General features: G+C 44.3%; 1 protein-coding gene across 1 annotated transcript in view; it reads left to right on the forward strand.

The window, feature by feature from the left end:
• Nucleotides 1-8,958, forward strand: part of LOC126278744 (uncharacterized) — a 153,260-nt gene extending 144,302 nt beyond the window's left edge. The window contains exon 3 of the mRNA XM_049979021.1: nt 8,398-8,958. Coding sequence (XP_049834978.1) covers nt 8,398-8,958 — 561 coding nt within the window. The remainder of the gene's footprint in view (nt 1-8,397) is intronic.
• The last annotated feature ends 5,884 nt before the right edge of the window (nt 8,959-14,842 follow it).

Consider the following 14,842-nt stretch of genomic DNA (forward strand, 5'->3'; position numbering starts at 1 on the left):
AATGTTATATTTCATATTCAATTTCTTGTCGACCGTAAAAACGTTCGCTGCTCGTTATAGGTTCGGGAATGCGGAAATTAATCAGGTGACAATTTCTGATAATACAAGCGGGACGTTGCAGCACCGAAGAGGGCCATATCAAAGACAGTCTAAATCTCGGTACTGTAGTAAAGGTTTGTCTGTATTCCCTATATTCGAAAACAAATATTGGATGCAAATTCCTTATCGGTTACGCATTCTACACACAAAACACCAATTCTGGTTTGCTGCTGTTATCGAAAGATCACTTTTAACTATTTCAAGTAGCGAATTGAGCCCATGTCCGTCACGATGTATATGAAATGAAGCCAGAGTCAATCTCGGCAGTGTAGTTTCCCAGTAAGAGAGTAGCAGGAATGTTTGTTGCAAGGGTTTAAAAAAACGAAATATACATATGGCATTGTAAATGAGATTCCTATTCTATGCATACGGCCACCTGGTACTAATAACTTTATTGACACCACTTCGGCGAACTGCATCATCCATGATCATGAAATAATGTAGAAGACAAAAGCAATACACGAACGCACGCACGTGCACACACACACACACACACACACACACACACACACACACACACACACACACACACACACACACACACACACACCCTATAGCGACTTGAGAAAATTCTCGAACGGGCCTGGAGTCGAGCCCAGGTGCCCAAGATCGGGAGTCTAGCTGCTGACTCTAGAAATGTGAAGTAAATACGCCACTGGCGTGTTGCTTCTATGTGGGCAGCTTTATCCTGCTCTGGAGACTACGCTATTGCGCCAACTGACCTGACATGACATGACCTGTCGGAGGAGGGTGTCTCTTCAGCCTGTTGGTATGTGCTCGCCACCTGCTGCGAGCGTGTGTCATGGCCATGTAAATAGTCTCACTCTCAGAGTTGTTATATGATTTACAGGCCACAGCTTCAAAACATTTATGTAAATAGAAATGAATTTTCAATGTACCACCTTTGTATGTCGAACTACAACGTACAAAACAAACTTCTGATTATTCAAGGGTGAGGTTGCAGTGCCGAAGAGGACCGATTCAAAGATTCCTTTAGGCCATACATATAGTGCTTAAAATCTGTGATTGCGTGTTTTTAATAGCTATGATAATACTAATAAGATTTAAAATGAAAAAATGTCGGGAACATGCAATAGATAACAGTATCTTGATCAACTGTTTATTAATCAATTAGTAGTTCCACTACTCAAGCATGAATTACCAGGTAGTGTGATAGCAAAAAGGTGAACTATTCATGCATGAGTATTTGTATTGCATGTGCCCACGTCTTTCGCTTTAAAGTATTTTACAAGTATTTTCAAACCTAAGGACAACTAACAACCAAAAATTTTCAGAACGATCTCTATGCGCTTACGAATATGTGTGGAGTTACAGATAATGATGTTCACATTTTAGTCCGATTTAAACGATTGGCTTATATGTTGTAAATTCATTTTTAAATAGTTATTTTCCACTTTTTAGTCTTTTGTATGTTAAATTTTTCAGTCGCTTTCAAGCACTTTAATGAGATTATTACACATACATGTGGTAAATTCCAGGTTTTTTCAGTTTCGCTTCACCTGACCCACTTTGTTTACTGCTGCTCCCCAATTACAGTATACACCGCAAATAGACCGTGAACGTAAAAAATTAGAGAAATTCGAGCTCATTTGGAGGCCTATGAGCAATCGTCATTTCAGTACACCACTAGCAACTGAAACAGGAAATGGAGTAAATGGAAGTGGTACACAAAGAACCCACAGCATACATCACACAAGAAAGCGAATTAGTATTGCACTGTCTTACAGTTCTCATCGGCGTTGAATGATTAAAGCCTCTAGATCACTGGGATCACACAGTGACAAAAAAAAAACACCCTCGACATACGTCAGATACATCAGAGAAATAAGTCAGCTAAAACTGCACTGCCATCCGGTTCTGCATTTTGGTTAAAGTTTAAAATCTTGATGTAATTGGAAAGATAATAGCAATATCTGTCACCGCTCCTACCCCCCCCCCCCTCCCCAAGCCAAAGTCTGCTCAGTCTTGCCCATCCGGTGACAACTGACTGTAACGCAATCCGATAGTGCTCACACAGCATGCTGTGCCTAGATGGCAGCCAGGGTACCAGACGATATCAACAGTCAAGAAAATGGATTAATAATGCATTGTCATACAATACTCAGCTGTAAGGGACAATTAATGAAAACTGATCACCCGCATCCGACGTAATATACTGCCTGCTCGACAGATGGCTCCCAGTGTTGTTGGCCGGCCGGTGTGGCCTTGCGGTTCTAGGCGCTTCCGTATGGAACCGCGTGACCCCTACGGTCGCAGGTTCGAATCCTGCATCGGGCAAGGATGTGTGTGATGTCCTTAAGTTAGTTAGGTTTAAGTAGTCTAAGTTCTAGGGGACTGATGACCTCTGATGCTAAGTCCCATAGTGCCCAGAGCCGTTTGAACCATTTTGAACCCACTGTTGTTACGTTTCGATACTGTGGTGTGCGCACGTCTAGAGTCACAGCACAGGTGCATGCAGCTCTTGGGATACGATCATGTTAGTTTGTGGACTCGTCTAGTGGGTTCGTCCAGCTGTCAAGGTATCGTATGGCTGGAACCTACGAACTGATTACCATTCAGACAGCTTTGTAGTAGCTGTAGCTTGTTATCTTCGCCCGCTCGCTACACAGACTCCGGCATTCACAGTGAAACAAGTTCATTGGGCGTGAAACCACAATCATACGAAGACTTCGCTTCAACAATTTGTTTGGGAAATACTAAAATTACCACCGTACATCCTGGATCATTCACAGTGTGATTTTCTCATCTTTGGCGACTTGAAGAAAGACATTCACAGACGCCAAATAGGACGAACAAATGCAATTGTGATTGCGGTTGGCGATACATCAGCGCCGATTTCGTTCTACAAAACAGGAATTCATCGTCTCGCCTTCCAGTGGGATGAATGTTTTAGTGCGTGTGGTTATTACACATGATGAGATTTATGTCAAACCCCAGTTGTCACGGGTGTTCGGTTTTCATTTGACTGTCCCTCATATGTATAAAACTTCAACTCTCTCGCTCATAGTGAAGTTATTTCAAATCAGTTAAGTAGTACTGAACGGAGACCAACAGGTCTATTGCCCAGACGGATTTCGGTCAACCCGGCAATGGCCATGGTAGCATTCACGTGTACGAGGCCTCTTTGAAAATAAAGTTCGATACGTCACGAAATGGAAACGACAGCGAAAATCCGGTGAAGCATTGCACAGCTGTGTTGAGCAGGCTCTCTGCTATGCTTGTCGTTAGCGTCACATCGCTCTTCTTACTCCTCATCACACAGTGAGCACGTAAAGATGCCTGGAATAATATTGTCTCCTGCCAAGTATTGTTGCCCACTGCGAGGTTCCGTCTGATTTCATGGCAACCCATACAATATTCATTACAATATTCTCGGCCGCACACTGTAAAGGCAATGACGACGCCCCAGTAGCGTTTTCGATATGAAATGTTTCGTCACCCACCACACAGCACGCACCTGGCTCCCTCTGATGTTCATCTCTCCTAACATGAACCGCTGGCTAAGAAGAAAACATTTTGAAAAGACACACTACAAACCAGCACACAGAAACGGCGGAAAACACAGCCGGCTTTTTCCTACGAAGTGGGTGTGGGAGAGTTGGTACAACACTGTGACAATCATCAAAGTCGGAGTGGCGACTATGCAAGAAGCTGGAATTAGTAGCAAAACACTGCAAATAAACCATTTCTTATTTTCACTGTGTTTTCCATTTCGCTACCTATCAGACCTAACATTCCTTATAGCCCTTGTATATACAGTCAGTCCCAAAACAAAGTCGACGCCATAATTTCAAATGTAACGTCCGCAGCAGCATCTCTGGTAGTGGTCTCGAATCTGTACTCAACGCATTGGCACACCACCACGACCACCACCACCACCACCACCACCACCATCATCATGTAAAACTGATTATACCTTTCAGCATTCAGTTTGGAGCATAGCCCCCGTATAAAATTCCTCCATGATCCCCTATTCAGTGCTAACATTGGTGCCTCTTCTGATGTTAAACCTATTACTTCAAAATCATTCTTAACCGAATCCTTTGTCTGCTCCGACTCCTCCTACCCTCTACTGCTGAACCCATGAGTCTCTTGGGTAACCTTGCTTCTCCCATGCGTGTAACATGACCTCACCATCTAAGCCTGTTCGCCCTGACTGCTACATCTATAGAGTTCATTCCCAGATTTTCTTTGATTTCCTTATTGTGGACACCCTCCTGTCATTGTTCCCATCTACTAGTACCTGCAATCATCTTAGCTACTTTTATGTCCGTAACCTTGACCTTGTTGATAAGGTAACCTGAATCCACCCAGATTTCGCTCCCATACAACAAAGTTGGTCGAAAGATTGAACGGTGCACAGATAACTTAGTCTTAGTACTGACTTCCTTCTTGCAGAAGAGAGTAGATCGTAGCTGAGCGCTCACTTCATTAGCTTTGCTACACCTCGCTTCCATTTCTTTCACTATGTTGCCATCCTGTGAGAATATGCATCCTAAGTACTTGAAACTGTCCACCTATTCTAACTTTGTTCCTCCTATTTGGCACTCAATCCGTTTATATTTCTGTCCCACTGGCATTAATTTCGTTTTGGAGATGCTAATCTTCATACCATAGTCTTTGCATTTCTGATCTAGCTCTGAAATATTACTTTGCAAACTTTCACTCGAATCTGCCATTACAACTAAGTCATCTGCATATGCAAGACTGCTTATTTTGTGTTCACATATCTTGATCTCACCCACCCAGTCTATTGTTTTCAACATATGATCCATAAATAATATGAACAAGAGTGGAGACAGGTTGCAGCCTTGTCTTACTCCTGAAACTACTCTGAACCATGAACTCAATTTACCGTCAACAATAAGTGCTGCCTGACTATCCATGTAAAGACCTTTAATTGCTTGCAAACGTTTGCCTCCTATTCCATAATCTCGTAGAACAGACAATAACTTTCTCCTTGGAACCCGGTCATATGCCTTTTATATATCTATAAAGCATAGATACAGTTCCCTGTTCCACTCGTAACACCTCTCCATTATTTGCCGTAAGTTAAAGATCTGGTCCTGACAACCTCTAAGAAGCCTAAACTCTCACTGATTTTCATCCAATTTGTCCTCAACTAATACTCGCACTTTCCTTTCAACAATACCTGAGAAGATTTTACCCACAACGCTGATTAAAGAGATACCTCTGTAGTTGTTACACTCTTTTCTGTTTCCATGTCTAAAGATTGGTGTGATTACTGCTTTTGACCAGTCTGATGGAACCTGTCCCGACTCCCAGGCCATTTCAATTATCCTGTGTAGCCATTTAAGACCCGACGTTCCACTGTATTTGATGAGTTCCGACTTAACTTCATCCACACCAGCTGCTTTATTGCACTGCAATCTATTGACCATTTTCTCCACTTCCTCAAATGTGATTTTATTTCCATCCTCATTCCTATCCCATTCTACCTCGAAATATGAAACATTGATGATCGTATTTTCACCTACATTGAGCAACTCTGAAAAATATTCCCTCCATCTGCCCAAGGCATCCACAGGATTCACCAGCAGTTTTCCTGACCTGTCCAAAATACTTGTCATTTCCTTCTTACCTCCCTTTCGAAGACTGCTAATTAAACTCCAGAATGGTTTTCCAGCAGCTTGACCCATAGTCTCCCACCTGTTTCCAAAGTTTTCCCAAGATTTCTTCTTGGCTGCTGCAATTATCTGTTTGGCTTTGTTTCTTTCTTCAACATAACTTTCTCTGTCTACTTGAGTTCAAGTATGCAGCTATTTTTGATACGCCTTCTTTTTCCTTTTACAGGCTGCCTTGTCTGTATCATTCTACCAACCTGTTTGCTTCATCCTACTTTTACACGCTACTGTTCCAAGACATTCTTTAGCCACTTCTAGTACTGTGTCCCTGTACCTTGTCCATTCCTTTTCCAATGACTGTAATTGACTACGTTCAACTACCTGGTACCTTTCTGAGATCGCTATTATGTACTTGTGCCTGATTTCCTTATCCTTAAGTTTGTCCACTCTTATCCTCCTACATATGGACCTGACCACCTGCACTTTCGGCCTCACAATCCCAATTTCACTGCAGATTAAATAATGATCAGTGTCATCAAAGAATCCCCTGAATACACGTGCGTCCCTCACAGCCTTCCTGAATTCCTGATCTGTTATTATATAGTCAATGACAGATCTGGTTCCCCTGCCTTTCCAAGTATACCGGTGAATGTTCTTATGTTTAAAAAAGGAATTTGTGATTACTAAGCCCATACTGGCACAGAAATCCAAGAGTTATTTCCCGTTCCTGTTGGCCTCCATATCCTCTCCAAATTTACCCATAATCTTTTCATACCCTTCTGTTCGATTTCCAATCCTGGCATTAAAATCACCCATGAGCAGAACACTGTCCTTTACTCTAACAACTACATCAGTGAGTGCCTCATAAAACCTATCCATCTTATCTTGATCTGTCCCTTCACAATGCGAATATAATCACAGAATTGTAATTTTCTTGCTAGATACTGTCAAATCTATCCACATCAGTCGTTCGTTTACATGCCTTACTGGAACTATGCTGGGTTCCATTTCTTTCCTGATGCAAATCCCTACACCCCGTTGTGCTCTTCCTGCTTTGACTCCTGACAGGTAGACCTTGTATTCTCCCACTTCCTCTTATTTCTCACCTCTTACCCGAATGTCACTAACAGCTAAAACGTCCAGCCCCATCTTACTTGCAGCCTCTGCCAGCTCTACCTTCTTCCCAGGGTAGCCCCCATTGATATTAATTGCTCCCCAATTCATTACCATTTGTTTGCCAAGTCGTATCTTAGGAGTCCCTGGTTTGTCAGTTAGAGGTGGGACTCAGTCACCTTCAAAGGTCTGAGGCATTTTGCTCTGATTGTTGCCAGCATCATATTTGAAGTATAGGGGAAGCAGGTTGCTAGCCTTACTTGCCCCGAGTCCCATTGAGTTTTACTCCTAACGGTTGAGGGACTAACCGGTGGATTTGGTAGTGTTAGGCGTATGAGCACAAAGGTGACCACGACTTAGAATAGGTCCGAGATGCCCAGCCTTATTCCGAAGTAACAGGTATCCAGACTGTCGGGACCACTTACTTGGCCACTCATAAGTTGCCCGTGGTTCATGAACTAGGACATGACTACAGGAACCCACACCATGAACCACCGCTTTTTCACTGTGTATAAATGAAGAGTGTGAGAGTTGAATGTTTTGTTTAGTCGGTTGCAGTTGACAATTAGTGAAAAATATCTGAAGCGTCACCCGGCATTGCAAAAATGTGCAATATTAATCTAAAATGCATTTTGAGGTCCATTAAGAAGCTATATGGTTCGAAGGAAGACGGGGTGTCCACGACGGATTGGCCTGCAATGTTCTTTCTTTTTTTATTTTGCTACTGCCTTTATCCCGCATTGTGCGCAGGGTCGGCATGGTGAAGTACGGAGTTGGCATGGTTGATTTTAAGGGGCGGCCGGATGCCCTTCCTGCCGCCACCTCATACCCCCCCCCCCCCCCAGGATGGAATTAGTGTACCCCAGCTGTCTGCTGCATCTACTGTAAATCGTGAAATAGTGTGAATGTGTTTCAAATGTCTGCGAGTCGCGTAACTGAGGCGGGACGTGGGGACCAGCCCGGTATTCTCCCAGTAGGATATGGAAAACCGCCCATAAACCACATCCAGGCTTTCCGGCACACTGGCCGTCGTCGTTAATCCGCCAGGCGGATTCAATCTAGGGCCGGCGCGCCTACCCGAGTCCAGGAAGGAGCGGTTTTAACGCTCTCGGCTACCCTGGTGGGTATTGGTCTGCAATGTATCTAGATGCCAGTTCTATAGAAAATGTTTGGTCGCATATTAAGATGAAGCTTGAAGGAAAGCCAGTATATACGTTGTAGCAGCTGTCATATAAAATCATTACGATATGGAGACCGTTACCGAAAGTATATGCGGAAATCTCGTGAAAAGCGTGCATACAGATGTCAAGCTATAATCGATAATGGCGGCGATTGGAAGAACTATTAGGTAATTGTGTAATTAGTAAAAACATTTATTTTCATGCAAACATATATTGATTGTAGTGTCTTGCTTCATCAGATAACGAGTACGCCTTCTTATGGATATGACTGTAAAATTTATGATTGATGAAATCTCTGTTATTTAGTCATTCTTTTATAGTTCTGAATGTACTGTATTGGACACACCAGTACATACCTAGCACTGGTCAGTGTGCATTACCTCATTAGACTTCGGCAGCTACTGGAGCGAGAGTTTGGCAGCACTCTGGCGGACGCTCCGGGTGGCCCTGGTTCGGCTACAGTGTGTGCTCGGCAGCGCGTGGCGCCGGACAGCGAGTTGGCCGGCCGGCTGTCCGGCCAGCGGCGGAGCGGCTTAACGCCGCCTCCATTACGGGGCGAGATTGCCGACGCCACTGTGCCGCACCGCGGCGTGCAGCGGCGGTCGGCGCCGGCCGGACGCCGGCCCAGGGACCGCACAATGCCGGCGCGGCCTTTTGTTCGCCGGGTTGCCGGGTCGCGCCTTCCTGCCGCCCAACTCACAGCCGCCAGACGGAAGTCCGGCGATACAAGTGCCTGTCGGGGTCGCCACTTCAGCCGAAACGTCCTCTCGGCAGTCAGCGAGGGGTCCCAGTCGTACGTCCACTGTGCGTTTGACGTAGCAGCCACACCTACTCCGATCGCAGCTCAGACAGACTCCCTGACCTCTAACGTCGTGACAAAGCCTAGCAAGGATTATTTCGCCTTCACGCATTTTGGCGGAACTCCAAACCAAATTAGGATTCTTCGTATATCCAACTGAAACGGAATACTTGGGACGTCAGCTACTATAATATAGTTAAAAAAGTGACTAAATTCCTCCGGCTGTATTAAGGTGTTGGTTTTATAGGCAACTAGTTTCGACTTTGTTACATCATCATCTTCAAGCCAATACTTGTTGACAGTAACCGTATGTGTCTAACACTAATAGTCAGTGGTGAGATAGGCGTGTTCATCTCACCAATGACTAGTCGTGTTAGACACATACAGCTACTGTCAACAAGTATATGCCTGTAGATGATAATGTAACAAAATCCAAACTATTTGCCAATAAAACCAACACCTTAATACAGCTGGAGCATTTTCGTCATTTATAACACAAATTTGGATATCCTAAAGTACCCCCGCCCTGTTACCCGTGCAGCCTAACGCACGGCTTTCTAGAATGGGAAGGAGCGTCTGGTCCCCAGCACGAATCCGCCTGGCGCACTTGCGTCGAGGTCCGGTGAGCAGCCACTCTGTGGATGGTTTTTAGGCGGTTTTCCATCTGCCTCTGCGAATGCGTGCTGGTTCCACTTATTCCGCCTCAGCTACAGTATATCGACGATTGCTGTGCAAACAAGTTCTCCATGTAAGCGTACACCACACTTACTGTACCACGCAAAACTTAGTGGTTACACTCCACTGTTGTGAGATGCTCACTGGGGGGGGGGGGGGGGGGGGGGGTCAACCGAGGGCCTACAATAACCCTGAGAGAATGGTTTCGTGTGTCGTGGAGGAGGGGTGGACTGCGGTAGTCATCGTGGGGTTGTGGACCACTGCGGCTGTGGCAGGGACGGAGCGTCTCCGCCGTTTCTAGGCCGCCGGTTAACATACAATACAATACAATCCTAAAGCACAGGGAGAGATAAAGTAAGAAAATACGAAATAAAAAATAGACAATGATGATAAAGTAAACAGTTACTATCTACATGAATTCATATAATTTTCGACAAAAGAAAGACACCACGCATTCATATAACTGATACATCTAGCTGGGCGATGCTTCCTCAGTGTAGATGCACAAATACGTTCGACCTCCTGTGTGAATCTCCAAGTAGTGAACAGTGAGCATAGTGGACAGGAACTGCGGATAGATGGCCCTCGGTGGGAATGTCGATCGGACGTGAGGCGTGCCCAGACAGTCGGAGAAGTTGTGATAACGCTGTATAACGGATGACCCAGTGCTTGAATCATCTGCCTAGTACGCTGAGGATCCAGTGTTCGAAACCTACAAGCGTCGGTACTGCATCGCCGCCGCTGCTTCCGCGTAATGCTCCACAGCAGCTGACAGCAATGAGTCCCTTCAGTTTATATACAATTACCACTTGCTTAATAACTTGCAGAAAATAATGCAACACCCTCTGTGGAGCCAGCGTATAACGTGTACACCCAACTGACTGCAGGCAGTAACTGTGCTGACTTGAGAGGTAAATAGTGTTTGTAACATTGACTCTAGAGTACAGCTATGCACCACTAAAGAATATTTACTCCGGTCAAAGATCTTTAGCAATTTGAATGGGATCCTGTTGTTGGTGTATGAGTATCTGGAGGGATGTATCGGCAGATTGCTGCACAGTGTATCCGTGGTGTGTCTCGGCTTTCAAAAATGGTCTGTGGAACATTCAAACACCTGTAGAACAGGCTCTGGACGTCCGTGTAGTACATACAATCGTAGAGATCGACGCATTGTCTGAACAACGACCAAAAAACCTAACGCCTACTCCGCAAAACAACTAATGGTGTGGCGGAGGGTACTTTTTGTACAATCAACTAAGCCCTACAACCCTGTTCTATTCGCGAGTATGGCGCGGAATGAGTGATTGTCGGTGAGCTTCTGTATTGGTTCTACTTTCTCTTATTTCCTCCTCGTGGTCATTACGGGAGACGGATGCAGGGGTAAAGTAATGTTGTCTGACTCTTCTCTGAAATATTCTATACAGTTATCACCTCGAAAATAAAGCACGCCGTTACATAGACCAAAAAGCAATCAATGTAATACATAATCAATCTGATTACTATTTTCACTTATATCTGTGTATTTCTTGGTTTGGTTGTTTGGTACGAATACCAAGATGCTGGTACAGTTACAAAAATTTTCAAATGTGTGAGAAATCTTATGGAACTGCTAAGGTCATCTGTCCCTAAGCTTACACACTATCTAACCGGAATTATCCCAAGGACAAACACACACACACCCATGCCCGAGGGAGGACTCGAACCTCCGCCGGGACCAGCCGCACAGTCCATGACTGTAGCGCCCAATCCGCTCGGCTAATCCCGAGCGACTAACAGTTCCAAAACCGGTAGTTATACATTAATGTTACTGTTGGGTAGTAATGTTACTGTTGGGTGGTACACATTCCAAAAGAAAACCAAATTGAAAATACTTTTAATAGAAAATTTAATTTAACGATACGCGGTAGTGAGACCACACAGAACAGAGACAGATGCACTTTCACAATGGTGTCACCACATTCACTATCTCTATACATTAAAGGAAATGTCTTGACTAATTAACTGACTCGTTATCTCCCAGCCCAAACGGATAAGGATAGAAACGGGAAATTTGGAGAAGTTGGCTGTTATGTACTGCAGGAGTCGTTTAAGAAAGGATTTTTCGAAATTCAGGCCTAAGGGGTAATTTGGCTGAACGATTTCTGTTCCCACAAGCGTCACATGTTCCATGTAAACCCTATACGGTTTTTTGCCTTTCTGACTTCTTGTGGTGTGATTTCCTTGACGGCCATTCATGATCTACCTTTAGTTCACCTTTATGGGATCGAAAGAAATATAATATTGCAGTGTGCTTAGTCACCAGGCGTTTATAAGAAAGCCTTTACTTCTAGTAGAAAGAGAAGGATATAGCATTTTACAGATTTACCAACTTCACAATCCGTTCGATTACCCTAATCATCTGTTACATTAGCGTAATGTGTGTAGGCAGACGATTGTGTTTTTACTCATTCGGAATTTTACTTTTTTCCACAACGCGAATGGTCTACTTACCTGTTGATAGAAATCATTCGTTAGCATTATGTTGCGTGGAAACTATTTCTTAACACCTATTCTTGAATAATCTTCTCTTCTCCGTTTTAACGAGTTCCTTGTCACTCGAAAGGAAATCGTGCTATATGGAAAAAGGAGGCGTAGGTGCTGGAAACCTATGTGGTGGGTAAATGTAAAAAACTGGCTTCATAATCCTACTGATCTGAAAGAACTGACGTCGGAGAAGTGATTGAGTTAGCCAAATCAATACAGGCGTTATAAGTCGCGTACTTGACATTGAATGGCTGTCATATGCTGTGATTAACATAGAAGCTAAGCAAATTGAATTTCAAACTGATGCCGAGAAAATGTTTGACCTCTACTACCAGCTGTGAAACAAGGAAGTCTACAAAGCGTGGTGTGGCTTCAGTTATGAGTTTCGTTGCCGGTCATCACAACAACACTGTCACGGTCTCTGCTAACTGCCTTCTTCCCGAGGGGGAACCTCGTAACATGCTACAGCTGGATCATCCCGTCATAACCCAGGGATTATTGTCGGACGTGAGTAGGTTTTGCGATGTCCGCAGAACTAGCCCCATCCGGTGGTAATTCTTCTACGAGTGCTGAGGAGGCAGGAAGCAATGCGGATAACGGGCAGCGATGATCGTACGATCTCCGAGGGCATCTTTGGTCTTCATAACAGGAGAAACTATATACGAAGGTACAGCATAAACAGATGCCGTCCTCAGTTATATAAACTCAATGGCCGTTCTAGACGTCACCTTATAGAAGTCATGCTTCTCCTGGCGAAAAGCTGTAGCGCGATTTTTATATTCGTAAAGTGGGTAGAAAACAATTACATCCAGAATGAGATTTTCACTCTGCAGCGGAGTGTGCGCTGATATGAAACTTCCTGGCAGATTAAAACTGTGTGCCCGACCGAGACTCGAACTCGGGACCTTTGCCTTTCGCGGGCAAGTGCTCTACCATCTGAGCTACCGAAGCACGACTCGCGCCCGATAGGAGACGAGGTACTGGCAGAAGTAAAGCTGTGAGTACCGGGCGTGAGTCGTGCTTCGGTAGCTCAGATGATAGAGCACTTGCCCGCGAAAGGCCAAGGTGCCGAGTTCGAGTCTCGGTCGGGCACACAGTTTTAATCTGCCAGGAAGTTTCAAACAATTACATGTTCAAAAATGTTCCAATTCTCGAATACTGATTGAGTTTTACAACAACAGAATACATGATAAGTTACCACCTTGCTTACGTTAAAATTTTTCTTCTGGGGCCCTAAATGGTTTATAAGCTCTTTATATTCAGGTCGAGTCAGAGGGAAAGGTAAGGCTTTGATGGGTGATAGGAATGGTGATTCTGAACACAAAATTTCTATTGAAAATATGTTATTTCCTTAACCATCTCCGGGTAAACCAATAGAAACAGCTAGGAACAGGAAACGTGTCCTTACTAACCGTGTCAGTACGCAGTTCAGTAGCGCATGATGCACTTCTTTAACTCAAGTCTGTGTCCAAATGGTTTAAATGGCTCTGAGCACTATGGGACTTATCAGCTGAGATCATCAGTCCCTTAGAACTTAGAACTACTTAAACCTAACTAACCTAAGGACCTCTCACATATCCATGCCCGAGGCAGGATTCGAACCTGCGACCGTAGCGGTTGCGCGGTTCCGGACTGTAGCGCCTAGAACCGCTCGGCCACTCCGGCCGGCAAGTCTCAGCCCGATTGTGCTTGTCGCAATGCACAGTACTACTTACGTTGTTACGTGAGCAACTAATACAGTTGTGTGCAGTGAAAATTCCACGGATCTTCACACATGCAGAGTATGCTGACACGGTGATTGTCTATGGTTTGTGCAGTGGGAATTCCAGAGCTGTTGTGCTAGAATACCAACAACGATTTCAGAAACGCAGAGTGCCAGGTAGTAGGGTGTTTCACGGATTGCCTGAGCGCGGTTCGCTTCCCAGCGTAAATAGTCTCTGAACGTACCGTATAACAAACTCTTAATGAAGTTGGGAACATTCTTCAAGCAGTGAAACGCAACCTTAGTACTAGGCTCTGGAACAACTGCTGCCCAACCTGGTATTCCACAAACACGGGTGATACGCCCAGTACACGAACAAAGCCTGTATCCCTTTCACCATCAGAGCGTACAACATTTGCATGTAGGAGATGCTGCCGCCCGGCAAGAATTCTGTCAACGGATCATTGCGAATGACGATTAATTCCAAGTATTACGTTCACTGATGAGTCAAGATTTACCCGTAATGGAATCAAAAACACGCACAACTCTCATGTATGTGCTACCATGTGCCACCTTGTGTAACAGCCAAATAGCCCTCTGTAATTTATCTTCTGTGCCCATTAAGGTTATTTGATCATTGCAAACAAAATAACGGTGCTGCTTGCTATGAACGTAATTCCCCCATTTTTCCCGATAAACCGTTACTGGCTGTGGTAACAAATATCCATCATATCCAACAAGAGAGCGTGGGCAGTTATACTCGTCCAAACGCGCTAGAGCCTATAAACTTGTTCTTGCTTCAGCACTTGCTTCAAAAGCATGCAGTGAGGTTGCTCTCCAAAGGTAGTTCTCTTATGGCTAATAGGTTGGTTTTCGATACAATTATAGACAGAACTTATGAGAACATCCAGCGTCGTAATCCACAGATACGCCACTTGGATCCGAGCCTTGCACGCCATATTGGCAAAACTTCTCACTGATATTTATACGAATAGGGAAAATTGATAATACTATAAGGAATCATTTATATCATTATATTGATCATGAGTCGTGGTAACTTAATGATGGTAGCACCAATGTGGAAGTGCAAGAGAGCTCCGAAATTAGCGACGATACTGCTAATGTCAAATCATCTCTCGCCTGT

The sequence above is a fragment of the Schistocerca gregaria genome, chromosome 6 (assembly GCF_023897955.1).
Source record: "Schistocerca gregaria isolate iqSchGreg1 chromosome 6, iqSchGreg1.2, whole genome shotgun sequence".
Taxonomy (NCBI): domain Eukaryota; kingdom Metazoa; phylum Arthropoda; class Insecta; order Orthoptera; family Acrididae; genus Schistocerca; species Schistocerca gregaria.